Source organism: Pleurodeles waltl, chromosome 6 (assembly GCF_031143425.1).
Source record: "Pleurodeles waltl isolate 20211129_DDA chromosome 6, aPleWal1.hap1.20221129, whole genome shotgun sequence".
Classification (NCBI taxonomy): Eukaryota; Metazoa; Chordata; class Amphibia; order Caudata; family Salamandridae; genus Pleurodeles; species Pleurodeles waltl.
Genome location: NC_090445.1, coordinates 72,866,211 through 72,883,371, shown reverse-complemented (window position 1 = coordinate 72,883,371; position 17,161 = coordinate 72,866,211). Strand labels below are relative to the sequence as shown.

Genomic DNA, 17,161 nt, shown 5'->3' with positions numbered 1-17,161 from the left:
GAAATATATTTATCTGTTAAAGGAAATCCCTCCACCCGTGTTTTAAGCTTTCTGCACCCACTGCAACTGGGGCTGATACTCTGATAACGAGGAAACATATGTATATGGTATCTCTAGAGCGCAAACGTAGCCACAAGGCAGCGGAGTGCTGTTCTTGGTGTAAGTCCAGCATAAAATTAACGAGTGACAGGCGAGGTAGCAGAGTTGTAGATGATTAATCCATTGAGGTGCAGTGTTCTTTAAAGAGGCTTGTCTTCAACTCTTTCCTACACTAGAGCACTATGGACAGGTCCTGATGGATATGAGGATGTTGTTCCAGATGCTGGGTGTGTAGGTGCAAATGGTCTGCTGCCTCGTTTTTTCTTCTTTACAGATCTTAGCCTGTAGTCTGATGATATTCATATTTGCAAACTGTGAAAAGGCTCTTCTCCCCACAGTGTGGGCATCTGCTCAGTCTTCCTCCTTTGACATCGGTATCACAGCAATGCCCTATTTCATGTTCTACTGTACATTACACAACTTGGAAGCCAAAAGTGGATCTTCCTCCCTTGATTCCAGCTTGAATCTTGCAATTGTAAGCAGCCGGAGCTCTCTAGACCCCAGCATCCTTTTTAGTTCATAATCTAATATACTTTTTGGCCCTTTTCTATTGAAAGCATGGGGGGCTAGACAGCCTATTTTCAATCACTCTTTGATTCTGATATAGCCAGTGAAGTTCTTTCCTGGCTTCTGAAGTTAAACCATATTTATGCCTCCCTTTGATGAGGTTGCGGGCCAATTCTGCACTTGTTTATGTGTGACATAGTTTTAGTTGAGAGACCCAGATATAGGGCACTGCAGTAGTTTACAGCCTGAACCACTGGCTGACAAGTCTGCTTAAGTATTGAAGAGATCACCTTCCATTAACGTTTTAAGTGCATAAAACATGATGCTATTAATACCTGTGCAACTTGTTTATTCATGATATTAAGATCTTAAGTCTAGCTGCTAAGGAGATAGTTCTCGGTCTGTGCAATTTTATTTAGTGATTACGTTTGTAGTTCAATGAGCCAAGGCCTGCCTCGCTGGCTTGAAGCATTATTGTGCATTATAGTGGATATTTAAAGTCAGGAGGGTGGTCCAGGTATCCCTCAAAGTTAGATATCCTGCAGTTTCATGTAGTCACCGAGAAGGGGGGCATGTGATCTGCTCGCTTGAAAGTTTGGGCCCATGTGTCGTTGTTGACATGTACCACTAAGGTTTTTAGGTGAAAACCAAGGGTGTTTGACTTGAAGGGCTTCTCTCTGCTACAGGGTGGCAGGATGGCACAGAAGATGGGAGTCTGTTGTCATAGGTAGAAGGTGATGCTTGTGAAAGGGAAAGTGTTACATTGAGACGGGTTCAGTGGGCTTTTAGTTCATGAACCCTGGGCTCTGCTCAGCACAGGGTAAAGACCTGGAAGTGTGGGTTGGGTCGAGTTGGCTGGGATAGAATAAGCTATGGCCTTTGCCTAGGCTTAAGGCTTGTCGCCTCTTAGTGAAATTATAGTATTATGTAGGCAACTGTGTCTCTTCTCATTTCTATAATGTTCTGGGTAGATTAGTCAATCCATTGGTTTATGGCTTTTCAAAACAAATCTCTATGAAGAGCTGCCTCTCCTTTCTCTCTGGCTCATGTGACCTCAACATTGGAGTCTCTGTCTAACCAATTAAGATTAGACTCATTGGTAATTAAGAGATCAGTTTGAATCCAGCCTCTTCCAAGGTCCCAGGGTGATTCAGTGATTTTTTAATATATTTCTTTATTGGAGTTTCCGATCATATTACATAGTACAGTGCAATATAAATATTATGACATCCCTGGACAGCGAGGTTGGGCATGTGTCTGCATCGTAGGCTAGTAAGACGGTAGAGCAGAGTCATGCTCAAAAGGCAGTCCGCCATCAGTCAACAACAGCTGCCGCATAACAGCGTGAAGGTACTGTTATTGGCCCCAATAAAGAAACATACAAGTATTATAAACTACAAACGAAACAAACATTGTTTGCATTAACATTATATAAAACACCCCCGCCCTATCCCCTCCTCCCTTAGCTTCCAGTGGGGTATCTTATTACACATCAAGAGATATTGTCTGCACTGCAAACAAGATCTGCTGTCAGCACATTTCCAATGTGGGTATTCACGCGTGTTCAGGTGTACATGCCCTCTACCCAAAGTCCACTCAACCATTCCAACGTAGTCAGTCTCCCAGTTCCGGTTGGTTCCCCTCAGAAGGTTCCAGCAAAGCTTGAGTCACCGCACCCCAGGCAAGCAGGACATCCACCGCCTTCCCATCCTGGTGCGTTGTAATGCTACAGTGATCCTTTACGGTTAAACTCCCCATCTTCCTACAGCAGGTCATAATCTGGGATAAATACTCATCCACAGTGCTTAATTTGTAAATAAAAAGGTGCCGGTGCTCAAAGCTCTCCTCTTAAACACGCGGCTGCTGCAATTAAAAGTGCGAGCACATAATACTGAGGCAGCGTAATCCTGAAGCCACTTCGGGCCTTTTCCGTCCATTTATAGCCACTCCCTGCCCCTTCAGCTCCCTCTTGCAGCTTCCTGCTTTTCCCCTTTCTGATGCCTTTTCGTTTTTCTCTTCCTCTGCCTTTCCCACTTGTCTTTTACTCGCAGTAAATGCTTGAGACAGAAAACTAAGCGCCGGCCCTCAGAAATAAGTGGCAGTGCTCAGCACCGGAAACAACAAGCACAAATTAAGCACTGCTCCTCCACCATCTTCCCCTCTGTCAGTCATTAATAACAGGAAAGTTCCAGATTAACCCCTTTCGTTTCTGGCTGCTTCCACAACACAGGGAGCCACCCCCTGCCAACATCACTCACTTCCAGCTCTGCTCTTTTTGTCTCCTCATCTGTTGCAAATCTCTCCACATCTTCCAGGCTGCTTCGCAAGTCAAATAAGCGACCTTCCATCATTTTCTAGATATAAAAGAAACATGATTCAGCATCAATGATTTGCGGGTACCGTTTTACCTTTTACTCTAATTTGAGACTGAGATGGAACCAACCACATTTCCTATTGATAACATCATTACTCAGTTAGGGCTGCAACCCTTCCCATTTGGCATCTCTCTCAGTCTGATGAGAACTCCATATCTTCAGGGGATAAACTACACATTGTTGTGTCCCACTCTGACCTGCAACAAATAACATGTTCGCTGGAAACATAAGAAAACTCCCCATCATCATATTGCTTTATTCCCACACAAACAAGGCTGAACCAAAACATCTGATGTATTCATCCTCCCATCCCACTGACATCCACAACGGGAAGCAAAGACATTACTACAGGGATATGGGTGAAGGCCTTCAATGTCTGGAAAGTCTGGTCATCTTGACGTTGAACGTGAAACTGTGGCTGTCTCAGCATTTGAGGGCTCTAAGCAGGACTATTGAAGTACTAAGAATTAGAGATAAAGCCACATTCAGTGAATGCACTGCATCTCCAACTTTATGATTAAAAGTTTGAGTTTTCCGCAACTCGCATCACTTTTTACTGAAATCGCTTTATTATTCATTCTAGGCAGACAAGCTACATAATGGCACCTGAAACATTCATTTTAGTATCATGTTACATACCATCAATGCTCAATAACGCAAGGATCACCAAGAGTTGTCAACTTATACCAACAAATTGAGAACCATAATATGTTAGCAGAGATTAAATGTATGTCACATATCGAAGTCAGTTGTAATACCAATGTAATATATGCAGGCCACCATTGGTGTCACTATTTTCCAAAGAGAGCTGACTGTCCCAGCAAGTATCTGCTCCACCCTTACCTCACGTAGACCACTGCAACTCACATCACTTGAAAGTCTTTTTTTAAGAACCGCTGAGCAGATCTTTGCTTTATGCAATTTACAGCCCGGCAGCTCGTGATTCAGAGTATATATGGCCAAAAGGAAAGGGATTTGAGTAAACAGACCATTAAAGCAGTGAAGGGACATTAGGGCAATGAAAAGCACCTATTATTACAGATCAGGAGAGATTTTGTTTAGGTGCTGAAAATAAAGGGGAGCGGGGCACTGGTACCTGCCAGTTCTTGATACATATTATTAAACTAAAAGAAAAACATGGATAGACTTGAGGAACCCGCCTCTGTCTCTATGAAGATTCTATTCTTCAGGGTGATCCTGGACATTTGTAGTCACAACCAAGACCCTGGGGCGTGAGGGTACTCACCTATATGAATGATTTTGGTAAAGGCTAACTGTTTGGATGCTTCAGCTCAGAATGAATGAACTTGCCACCAAGTCGGGGAAAATTTAACTTGGAGATGAATAACCTTGTCAGGTGTGAAAAGGGATAATTAAGCATCTGACTGGTTTCCAGCCACCCCCATTAGATATGGGTCCCCGCCATGTTAATTTCTGGGCCATCTGGACCTTTTTTCTGCCCTGTCTCTCTTTCATCCTCTCCTATATACCTCCCTATCCTTGCTGGCCTCCTTTTCAACCTCGGTATTGTTTCTTTCACCCTTTCTCTCGTTTTTCACTTTGTGCTCTGTCTTTCACCCTGTGACATCTCTTTCATTGCCTGCCCTTTCTCTTTCCCTCTCTTACCTATCTCTTTCACCATCAGCACTGTCTCTTTAAACCTCACGTTTCTGTTTTTCATTCTCTGCCTCTCTGAATATCTGCACTAGCTCTTTCACCCTCTCATGCCTCTTTCAGCCTCCTGTGTCTTTTAACCTGTGCTTGTCCAATGAGTGGCTCTAGAGCTAGTGGTAGCTCTTCAACTACCTGTACCTAGCTCTATTTGTAGCCAAGCCAACTAAATTAAAAGCTTTATCTTGGTTTATTATATCTATACCATAATTGAACTTAAAAAAAAGGATAGCAGCAAGCAAATTCAGAACATTAAGACCCGTTATGGGAAATGGTAATTGTTTTAGGTGCAGGTGAAAAAATCATGTTGCTTTCTTTAAGAGTTGTTCTGCCATTGAAATGAAATGTGGTATGTTAGGAATTAGAAAGTTTTGAACATGTGCAAGAAGGGAGTGTAGCAGTCAACCACAAATTAAGGTGAATGCCAGTGAGGGTGAAGGGTGCACTGAAGGAGTGGTTGTGCGAGCTACGTTTAGAACGGGTGACTGAGTAACCTGAGTTGTCTTTGTGGTTGTCCCCTACTGTAGATGCATGGGAAAAGAGCACTAAGTTGAGGATGCGCACAGACTTAAGGAGTCTCAAATAAGCAACTTAAATAGATGAATATTCCCATCCCAAAACTGGTGAGATGGTGACCTATTTTCCACATACCATCAGTTTGTTTTAGCAGAAGAATCTTAGCATTTAACAGCATTTGTTAACAATGGGATGTGTTTTCCAATTCTGTAGAATGCCATTTGCGCTTATATCAGTTGCAGCTGTGTTCCAGTAACATATAAGGGTGGTATTGCAAGGTCTTAATGTGGTGTTGCCATTCCAATTCATTGTTTTAATTTAGGGCAGTGACAAAGCTCAACACACTCAGCTGCTGATTGCTGTGTTGGGGGCTGTCAGGGAAAAGGGACTAATTCTCAGGAAAGAAAAGCTATTGAGGATGTTCTTGTTCCTTCGATTTGTTATCAATTATTGGCGTTCATGGATGTGTGTGAATTTTACACCACATACACCGAAAAGGTTGTCCTTAACTCGAAATCTTTGCATAATTTACTGAAGAAAAATGTGCACTTTTCGTGGGGAAGAGAACAGGAGGAAGCTTTCACTTACACTCCTGGGAAATTATTATGTACTACAATTGATGCCAGTAGTGAACACATTGGTTGCTGTGCTGTCTAATGGTAGAAAAAGCAATCACCCAACGATTGCTTTCACTTTAAATGTGTTAAAACCTCATGAATGCCAATACTCAGTCATGTGGAGAGAAATGCTGACTGTCAAGAATTTACATAAAACTAAATCACTTCCATTTACCTTCTTCTTCTATCTGCAGCAAAAAATGGAAATGTTGCTATTCAGCATCCTAATTTAAATCTGCAATGCTACTTTCAATAGAATACCACTTTTATCACCCCCACCATCAGAGTTACTGGTTGGTTAACAGAATCTCCCCAAAAAAGACACAAGACAGCCACAGAGGAGAAATAAACTAGAAGGGTCACCCAAACATATCAAGAGCGTTCAAACAGTCATAGTGTAATACGGATGTTAAGTTGGCCTGGATCATGGTCATAACTGTAATAAGGAGATATTATTAAAACATATAAAATTATCATATAAACCTTTATCAGAAATAAACTTTTTGGCATTAGACTGTAGTGCTCAAAACACCATAACAAAATATCATTTAAAATAAACATGGTCATGTAACCATACTGTTAGCCCCTAAAGGGCATACCCTCATACAAAACAGGTGAAAAGTAATGCAGTGTAGCCATATATTTAGTCCATAGAGGATATAATGCATTACACATTTTCCAGGGTATTAGGCGTATAGCACTAACATTACAAACAAGGCCTTTAAAACAAACTACTCTCAACTGTTACACAAAGGTTACAGCCATGAGAGCACTTAAAAAGACACTGAATGATGGGAGGGGTTATTATTTTGTTGTCCACACTAACCCAGAGGTGATGTAGACAGAAAGAGCACGCTGTGCTGAATGGTTTTGTGGTGGTCCCATTGTCCTAGGACCACCACAAGCTGAGTTTTGGCCAAAAGTGTTTTGTCAAATAATGCATTATGGGTCGAGTTTCCCAAAGTGCAGTGAATATTGTAGCGTTGGCTTTCTCGCTGTGACGGGAGAGCCGCTTTCGCTTTGAGGATTTCTGTTTTATATAAAGAATTTACCACTTTCAAGTGTTTTAAGGGGAGAGCCACAAGAAATGACTCTGATTAGGTAACTGTAAACACTGTGATCAGCGCCTCAATTCCGCTGATCGAGTTCACGCTGTTGTGCCCGTTCACGTTGTGAGCGCCATGGCCGCCATGCATTAGGAAGGAGAGGGACAAAAGAAAAAATAGTTCGCCCACGCTGAGGTACATGGGTGACTGTGCAATACTCCAGGTAACAGGGGCAGTCTGCAAGCCGGTAACAAAACCACCCCAAGGCGGGAAAAATGTAAAGCATTTACCAATGACCTCAAGTGATTTTTGAAAGGCAAGCCCACAAACGAGTGAACGTGATGGGCATGAGGTGGGCGTGGTTAAAAGCCCACAACACTTACAATAGGTCAAAGCGTTGTGTGCTCAATCTAAAAAGAGGCCTGCCTTTCTCATCTTCTTGCATCTGGCAATAATGTTGATCAACATGATGTTGAGTGTTTCCTGGTGAGTGTTTGTTGGGGCAACTATGTTCAGGACGGTGAATAGAGAAAGGCAGTGACTTAAGTTGAGTTTGTGGTGTTCTCTTACTGCTGTTCTTTTTAGGACTCGCATTAGCCAAGACCTTTAGATTTTGCTAAAAGTATTTGCATATTATTCTTACCTAAAGGGGCTTTCAGCCAGCTGTCTTCATCCTTTGGTCTGTTGTTGGGTCATTCACATTTTGCTTCCACCCACTAAATCATATAGCATGGGGGAATGGGCCAGCCTATTTCAGTCACTGTCTAACTTCACTTTCAGTACTGCATTTTGTCATGTCACAAGGAGAACATCTACAACTAAGATATTTCCTCTCAGTGCCAATGCTTTTCTTTTTTACTTTATTATTACTTTAGTGTTATCTCTGTGTTTAGAGCCTGATGTGATAGCAGGACACTTTCTACCAGATGTAAGGAGCAGAGACAACCCAGCTTTATCAATTACTGTCTCCTGCTGATGCTGTTGTAAATTCCTTTTGGAACAGTCTCTGTTTATCCAACTGCTGCTATTTCGCAGTATACCAAATTGTGTCTATTTGAAACTGTTCATTATAAAGTTACCCTTTTTTTATGGTCGAGTTGCGAGTGCATGCACTAGCGCATGCGTCTCACACGCAAGATGCTGTTGTGTTCAGTAAAGGGCTTGGAGCCCACCTGTCGCTCAGCATTTGTTGTTGTCAAGACATGTCTGGCTTCACTTCCGTTTCCCTGTGTGGAGCAGAGATCATGTACTAATTAATTTCAACTCAATTAGTACCTGTACACTGCTCCCAACGTGACTGAGGTAATGTTTGTTGTTTTTAACTTCTAGTGCCCCCCAAACAGAAGGCTTGTGACTGGCAAAAACGTGCCCAGCAGGACAAACAAAATTGCTAAGTTTTATTTTTTTTAACGCTAACTTTTTTATTTTGCCAAGCCATCTTTTCTCAGTTTTGACTCATGTTTTCTTTTGTTTTTGCTTGTTTTAAATTATTTATGTTTTAGAATAAAGGTACGCCATGCTGCTGCATGTCTTGGAGGAGCTGTCGGGCGAAGCTGGTTGTTGGATTGTTGTAAACTTATAAGACAAGGCAGGTTAAGGAGCTGCGACTGAGAGATGATTGTTATTAACATTTAATTATTATCAAGTGTCAATTAGATTATTTGCTTCCTATTTCAACTTTTAGAGAAGTCGGATAGAGGATGGCAGACATAAAAGAGGAACCCAAGGGCCATATGTACCAACGCATTTTCCCATAGACACAGAATGGGAAAAACTCTTTGATACATCTGGCCCCAAGTTCTTTAAAATAGGGACTAAGTGGAGGAGGGCATTCGCCCAATGCTTGAGGTGTCACGTGATGGAGAGCAGCGATGTGTGACCATATGGGTCCGGAAGGGGTCCTGCCCTGTATCTCCGAGCCTTCCAATGATCTGCTTATACTAAGCCTTCTCTACACTCTCGGGAATGGGTGGTCTGCATGCAGTCTGCATCCGCCGCCATCTCACCAACACCCACTAGTTAATTTGTAATTAAAAATGTGCCAGTGCCCAAAGCTCTCCTTTGAAACACACGGCTGCTGCATTTAAAAGTGCGAGCACGGAATACTGAGGCAGCATAATCCTAAGCCATCTCGGGCCTCCTTAATCAAGCCCACCCCAGTCCCATCACTCCCCCTACTCCACTCTACTCCCTGCCCCTTCATCTGACTCGTGCAGCTTTCTCCCTTTGTGGTGCTTTTCCATCTTTCTTTGATCCGTCTTTCCCATAAGTGTCTTTTGGTCGCAGTAATTTTCTGATGCAGAACAGTAAGTGCTGGCCCTCAAAAATAAGTGCTGGTGCACCCCACCGGCAACCACCGGCTCAAATTAAGAACTGCCATCACCAAAGCCCATTGGTCAATTTTTACCAAGTTTCCATAACAGAAGACAAGTGTGTCCGTATTGCTTAGATTTATTGAGCTAGAAGTGTGCTCAACAAAAACACATGTTATGTAAATTTTGCAGTGCATTTAGCCGCAGATGAAGCTTCCTTGCCACAAAGATCAGGTAATGGGCGTCTGGCAGAAGCACCATTGTCAACGCCCCCCCTTGCACTGACAGCTGCAGCTCAGGCACACTCCCTACACACAAACGTACAAGCACACACACACACGATACAACTGCAGCAGTAATGCAAGGTTCCCTCATATCCACAGAACAGTAGTGGTGTGTTTGTGTGTGTTGGCATAATTGCGTTCTTGCATGTGAAATTATGTGTGTTAATGTTTCTAGACTGACAAGGAGTGAAATATTTTTCTTTTTTACAATGCAAAAAAACGTGAATGTACTTAATAATTCGAGCATGACACCTTTCCTTTCAAGGTCCTTTTACCAGACTGAGAAAGCGGTACAGATTTGAAATTGTGCTTATTATAAGGCAAGGAATCACATTTTAACGGTGTGAACATCTTGCAGGATACTACTTCCTCTAAATTATTATTTTTTAAGAAACTGCCCAGGTATGAAGCAGTCTAGACACATAGTACGTGCTCTGTCAGGCTCCAGTTGTTGCTGAAGGCTGATGTTTATCTAAAGGAAGGGAAAACACTCTGGTGGCCGGACCTTACGCTGTCCATTGCATGAAAATGACGTACAAAATGCCTACCCTTCGCACTCCATGTTTTATTGGCATTCATCTATGATTGTCCCCAACATGGCCACCTGAGGTGGCCATTTTGGGGACAAGCGAGCAGTTAATCTCTGTGTAATGTTCGAAGGTAGGCATGCTTGTGGCAGACACCTAAAAGTAATAAAGCTTTACAGAGGAGCGCTCGTTTGCAAGGGCAGCTTCTTGGGGGTAAAGCGATGCATCATCACTCATCAGGCAGATGGCACTGCATTGACACTTAGGCAATAATATAATGGCAGTGATTTTTCTGCAGGGTGGTGAGATGTTGAAAGATATGGTGATGTAACTCTTCACCTGTGTGTCTTTTTTTCTCTTCTCTAAAAACTTCACCATCACATAGCACCAATAGTAAATGTGCACTCAATACCACACATCACATGAAGGTGTACTTTTGTGCCTCGTTCAAAATCCACAGCCCCACGACCACACTGCACATAGGCCGGGAGTTGCTGATGCTATTAGGCAGCCACAAGCTTAAAAATCTCAGCACAACCACAATATTTTCTCTCGTCTTAGGCCTCCATAGCACCGGAATAATGTTTTTATTGTTGTGGCAAGGTCGTTTTTTTATGATTCTTTCTACTTGCATGACAATTTTAACACAGTGAATGCCGACACCGTTTAGGCCCTGGGCAGTTCCGAATACCTAAATCTGAGTTTATAAATTCCACCTTCATATTGCAAAATTTCTAAAAATATTTTACAAGGGATGAATCCAGAGACATATCCTGGTCTCTGCTGCAGGAAAATGAGACAGGTTAGTGAACCCTGAGCTACATGCTGTGTTGTGATTGATGTAGTGTGTCACATGCTTTGCTTCCTGAACAAATGGATGCAAGGTTCTTTAAGTTTACCAGTTCATCATAAACAAACTTTTAGAACTGCTGATCATGAAACAATCCCATATCTGACCAGACCACCTACAACCCAACTCTGAATGCTACAGACATTTTATCAGACCCTCTACCAAGGTCATCGACAGACTACTTACAGCTCAGCCTCAACGATCGAAGACAGACCATTTATTTTAAGGTTTTACTTAATGATAGATTTAGCTGTGTGTTGTTGGAGCCCTAGTATGTGCAGTGCAATGTATAGCACAGACTTTGGGTTAGGGCCTTGCTCATGACTGGATAGCTTTCTTGTCTCTAAATTCTCTTCCTTATTTGATGGTCTGCCTTCCTATTCCTGTGTTTACCCCGATCCTCGAGCATTGTTGCTTTACATTATTTCCAAGTGGAGTTGTATCCTTCCAGGGGTGACATAGGGAGGGCTCATTATTTCTCTCAACACCCTGTGCATGTATTTTCTTGTTCTTTCGCTGTCTGCTTATTACCCTCACATTCCCATCCCCTACTCTTTATGCTTGCACCCCACCCTCTTGTCCGCTGCTCACAAGTTCTGCTCTTCATTTTTAGGTCAAGGGCAAGCTCGTCCCGACCTGGTGTTATCTATCTGTGGGCTTTTTACCACATCCATCACTTTCACTCATTCGTGGGCTTGCCTTTCCAAAATCCCGAGATATCATTGGTAAAACCTTTATGTTTGTCCCGCTTTGAGGTGGCTTTGTTAACGCCTTGCAGACTGACCCTGTTACATCGATAATTGCACGATTGCCAATATACTTCAGTGTGGGCGAACTACTTTTGCCTTTTGTCTCTCCCCTTCATGCTCCATGGAAGCCATGGCCCTCACAGTGCTCACAGGGCCAGCAGCACGAACTCCATCGGTGATATTGAAGCGCTGATCACATTGTTCACACTGTTACCTAGTCAGAGTCATTTCTTTTGGCTCTCCCCTTCATACTCCATGTCTTTCCTAAAAACATTTACAATTAATAAATGCTTTACTAAAAAACACAGAAATCTGCAAAGTGGCTCTCCCAGCACAGCGGGAGAGCTGATACTACAATATTCACTGCACTCAGGAAAACTCGACCCATAATGCTTTGCAAGCATTCTTTTTCACAACATTCGTGCCCATAATCAGCCTGTGGTGGTCCTAGGACAATAGGACCACCATTAAAATGTTCAGCACGACACAGTCTTTCTGTTTTGGTCATCCATGGGTCCCCACACTAGGTTAATGGGTACCCCAAAATAATAACCCCTCCCACTATTCTGTTCCTTTTTAAGTTCTTTTATGGCTTGAACTTTTGTTTTGTACCTGGGAGTAGTTTGGGTTTTAAGGGGCTTAGTATTGCAGTAAGTCCCGTAGCCCTGAAAATATGTTATGCACTATATCCTATAGGAGCTCTTTCTGCTATTCTGTTTTCATGTGGTTATGCCATCTAGAGACTAGCTATGACCATGTTTCTTAAAAATGCTATTTTCATTGCGGTGACACTAGGGGCCATTCTGAGCATACCAGTCTAATGCCAAAAGTTTCTTTCTGATAAAGGTTTTTATTGGGTTTACATGATAATGGTATATGTTTTAATAATCTCTCCTTATTGCAGGCCAACTTAATATTTTTATTACACTATGACTGTTTGAATACTCTAAAAATATTTGGGTGACCCTTCTAGTTTATTTCTCTCGTTACTCCCCTGTGGCTGCCTTGTGTCTTATTTGGGAATTGTGTTAGCCAGCCAGCAACTCTGATGGTGGGGTGGTGAAAGTGGTATTCTATTGGAATTAGCATGGCAGATTTAAATTAGGATGCTAAATGGCAAGATGTTCTTTTCTGGCAGCAGATAGAGGAAGAATGTAAATGGAAGTTCTTTAGTTATATGAAGGGCCACTAGAATTATGTGGAAGGTGAAGACCAAATTATGAGGCTGGGTTGACCAATTTATTTGGCAAGAAAAGTTCAGTTATGAATTTACAATGCCAATAGCTCTAACTCAAGCAAATGCGAGACATACTGCATTGCAAATGCTTGTTTCACATGCAGTCAATCAAGCACATTTCAAGCAAATGCCAGACATGCTGCATTGCAAATGCTTGTTTCACATGCAGTCAATCAAGCACATTTATTACTGTGCTTGTATAGGTCATACTAGTATGTATTTTATTTGAGGACTAGAGTTATATTTGTAAACCAATTTAGTCTGTATGTCCTGAATGTATGGCATGATAGTATGCTTTCAGTGCTACTGCATGTTATGCTTACTTAGACATTTACCTATTATATTACTAATTGAAGCTGTGCTTTTTATTGCAGTTTCCGAACTATTTATCTTTGTAGCACTGCCTATCTTTCTGTTTGTCTACCTATCAAACAGTTTATATACTTACCAGTCTGCCGGTCTACTTATCTATCTACCTATCTACCAGTCTGTCTGTCTACCTATGAATCTATCTACCTACTTATCTGCCAGTCTGTCTACTTACCGACCTGTCTGTCTGTCTATCTGGCTGCCCGTCCATCCCTCTAAGCAACCCTCTCAATCTCTGCAATTGTCTCTGTGTATGAAACCTTTCCTATCTATATCTTTGCAACTGTATCTATTTGTCTATCTATCTTGCAAATTCTATCTATCCATCTGTGCAACTCTATGTATCGGTCCTTCCATGCAATGCTCTCTATCTCTATGTATGCAACCTTCCCTATCTACCTATTTTTTCAACTGTATCTGCCTGTCTATCCTGGCAACTCTATATTTGCAACTATCTATCTATTGTTGCTAATCTATCTATTCTTCTATCTTTGCGACTCTGTCTTTCCACCTTTCTGTCCATCTATCTTTGCAACTCTATGTATCTGTCTTTGAATCTATCTGTCCCTCCAACTATCCATCTCTATTTATGCAACCTTCTCTATAAATGCAAACTTACATATCTTTTGTTGCAAATCTGTCTAGCAAGCTATCTGTGCAGCACTAGCTGTCTATCTATACACCTCTCTATGTCTTTGCAGGCCTCTGAACCCCTTTCTAATGAAGATTGACAAAAATATAATTAGAAAAAAACATTCAAAAGGTAAGAGTGGTTTTTAGCCAGATACCACCCATTAATCTGTTGCTGTGTCATTCACATTTTCATTCCACGCACCCCAGCACGCATCATCTGGCAATGGGTTAGCCCATTTCAGCCACTGGCATTGTGCACTCCTGCACCAGAGGCATGACGCAGGGTGTCCCCGAAACCTTCAAGTGGCCTCCGACTCCAGGGGACCCCATTCAGCCAAAGGCCAGTGAACATTTGTGAGATCTGCAAGACTCAGATGCCCCTCACTACATTCTGCGGGGGGTCCAGTCATCTTGAATTACGCCACTGTGCTGCACCCCGAGATGCCATCATGCGCAGGAGAGTCCCAAGGATGGCGCACCGCTACCTAACATGCACACATGCGGCAGTCAACCATGAGCTGCTGCTGATCACATAGGGTGTACATATAACCTGGGAGCATGAGGGGCAGGCACCTGGTGCAGGGGCACCTAGTTCTGTTACTAACTGATGAGACTGAGTTGGCCTCGATGTTGTGCATTTTAATAATAATTTTTTTTTGCTTCTGTTTTTATCATGTTTTCTCTATCACAAACCACATCAGGTTACTCATAGTGCCTTGCTGTACGCTATGAGGTTGTCATTGGATAACATGGGTACTTAACAATATGGGTTTGCCAACATGTCAATAACATACAACAGACGAATAATTAAACCTAGTCAACATATGCCACTATACACTCCTCGTGTTCTAGTTGGCTGGGGCTCTGATGCGAGTGGAAGGGCTGAGACAGAGGGTCCAGGGCATGCTTTTAAGTAGTTTATGAGGAGTAGTTGGAGATATAAATTGCTTCTTAAGCCTAGTGTAGCTGTATTAAGGGATGATGAGTCTGAACAGACCAGGCCTCTTTTCTACACTCACCACTCCAGGCCAATGACTTCGCCCGTGTTGGTTGGATTTCCACATTGTTGTAATAGTGCTTCATTCGGCAGAGTATATTACAAACATCATTGATTACTACTTTAGAAACCAACCGGGCATACGAAAATTAAATATTTGTTTTTATAAATCGAACATACAGGACCTGATCAAATAAACTGCCCAAGTTGTGGCTTATGGCGCTGAAGTATTTTAGTACCACATTTAATAATGTAAGGACGCACCATTTTACAACTGTTGATGCTGCTTTCTGGAAGCAAACCCGGTTTGTTCTGAAATGTATGCAATATATTAACACTGATGTTGGTGCTGCAAAGAGTATTCATTTCAGTAAAAAGAAGTGGGCTTTTGCCTCACGTCCAGGTCCCAAAACACTCAGACAGTTAAATGGGATTTGGGCTCCTCTGATCCCTCAGTGACTTGGGGTTTTCTATTCAGGCTGCAGCAATTTGTGAAGATGCCCAGACCTTTTTATGTTTTTTTCGACTATCACTAGGCTATTTCGTCTTTCTTATCATTTTATTCACCCGATCCAAGCTATGATGCTCAACTTTACTAAACCTCCTTCTGAAATCCACGTTTTTGATGCCACTTCTAACGTAAAGAGCCCAGTGCTCCTTTGCTGACTGCACCCGTTCACGGAGTACTGCAGGGGGTAAGTGAGATTTCTCCCCGTTGCTCAGGGCTCGGTGCGAGGCCTAACACCTCCCGGTCTGACACCAAGAGGTTTCATCACTGAATCATCACGTATGGTTCCTTCTGAAACATGGACCTATTGTCATGCTCGGTCTCTCATCCTCTGCTCGCTTCTACCACATCGATCAGATTATTCACTCTTTCTACACGTTTTTCTGTTTATCATTGGTTTCTTTATTAGGTATTTTCTTCCTTCATCTGCTATTGGGAACTTATAAGCATCCTTCTTTTGGACTCGTGCACTATCAGCTTTGACCTCACTCAGTACACAGATACGCTATTATCAGTCAGAACCCAAGTCTGTCGCAAACGCACCTTGTTGTCTTGGACACCACGTTCAAGGGCGCAACAACACCCTGTCTGACAAGTGAAGTCTGCGCTCAGTTCATCGTGCTCCAGGGGGCACACAGCATCAGGCTCGTGAGTGCAGGCAGAATCCCAATTGTTTCTCACATACACCTTGTGTTCTTGGGCACGGTCATTCTATCGGAACACAGTAAAAGAACTAAGGTCCCAGCACTGCCTGACATAGGGCGTGTACTCCTGGTCACAGACAGTCAAGCAGTACAGAGTTTATACTACACGAACTGCGATCCCAGCTCTATCTCACTAATACATTGTACCTTGAGGCAGTCAGTCATGGTCATGCAGTACAGAGTTTGCAGCAAAAGAACTGCGGTCCCAGCACTGCCTCACACGTACCTTGTACTCTTGGGTATGAACAGTCAAGCAGTGCTGAGTTTTCGGTAAAGGAGCTGCGATCCCAGCAGTGTCCCTCACATACCTTGTACTCTTGGGTATAAACAGTAAAGCAGTGCTGAGTTTTCGGTATAAGAGCTGCGATCCCAGCAATATCTCACACAAACCTTGTACTCCTGGGCAGCCTCCTCTACAGGGACGACGGTGTGAGACCGGTGGTCCCTGGACCGGTCACACACCACACAGATGGGCTCTTGGTCATCCTCACAGAAGAGCTGCAGCCGCTGCTGGTGTTTCTCGCACACGTTCTCCTGTGACTTCAGGGAAGGGAGGTGAAGTTTTAGCATTTCCACCAAGTTTCCCAACTGCCTGATAGGCTGAAATTTTCTTTCTTGAGAGATTTCTCTACACTGGGGACAGGCGAAGTTTGTATCGGACCCCTGCCAGCACCGTGAGATGCAGGACTGACAGAAAATGTGTCCACAGCCTATGATCACCGGATCCTTAAAATATTCCAGACAAATCGAACAAGTGGCCTCGTCCTCCAGATTCCGTGACGGGGATGCCGCCGCCATGATGCATGAAACAGACTAGTTTCGTTTCTGCTGTTTGTGTCCCGGGGAAATCCCAGCTTCCTGACACTCCCTCCACGCAGACGGCCTGTCACTATATCCCTTGCAATTAAGTATAACAAACTCAGGCACATCTGCCTGGCAGGAACCGGAAGTCGAACTGCAACAACATAACCTACTAACTTCTGTACCAGCTGCAGCACAAAGCAAAAGCATGAGAAATGTGTTTCTATAAACAAAACAGGTTAACTCCTAACACAAAAGGAAAGCCAAACGCGGTGACTTGTTAACATTTCCTCGTTTTGTAATATATGCAGCCGCAATACTGGTATTTGTTTTCGTTTGGCACAGTACTATATATTTTC

The 17,161-nt window shown here is 42.9% G+C and overlaps 1 protein-coding gene across 1 annotated transcript in view; it reads right to left on the bottom strand.

The window, feature by feature from the left end:
• Positions 1 to 16,893, bottom strand: part of LOC138299218 (E3 ubiquitin-protein ligase TRIM39-like) — a 35,309-nt gene extending 18,416 nt beyond the window's left edge. The window contains exons 1-2 of the mRNA XM_069237344.1: positions 16,392 to 16,893; positions 2,865 to 2,960 (exon numbers count right to left, since the gene is read on the bottom strand). Of these exons, the coding sequence (XP_069093445.1) occupies positions 2,865 to 2,960; positions 16,392 to 16,799 (504 nt within the window). The 5' untranslated portion in view covers positions 16,800 to 16,893. The remainder of the gene's footprint in view (positions 1 to 2,864; positions 2,961 to 16,391) is intronic.
• Between the last annotated feature and the right edge of the window lie 268 nt (positions 16,894 to 17,161).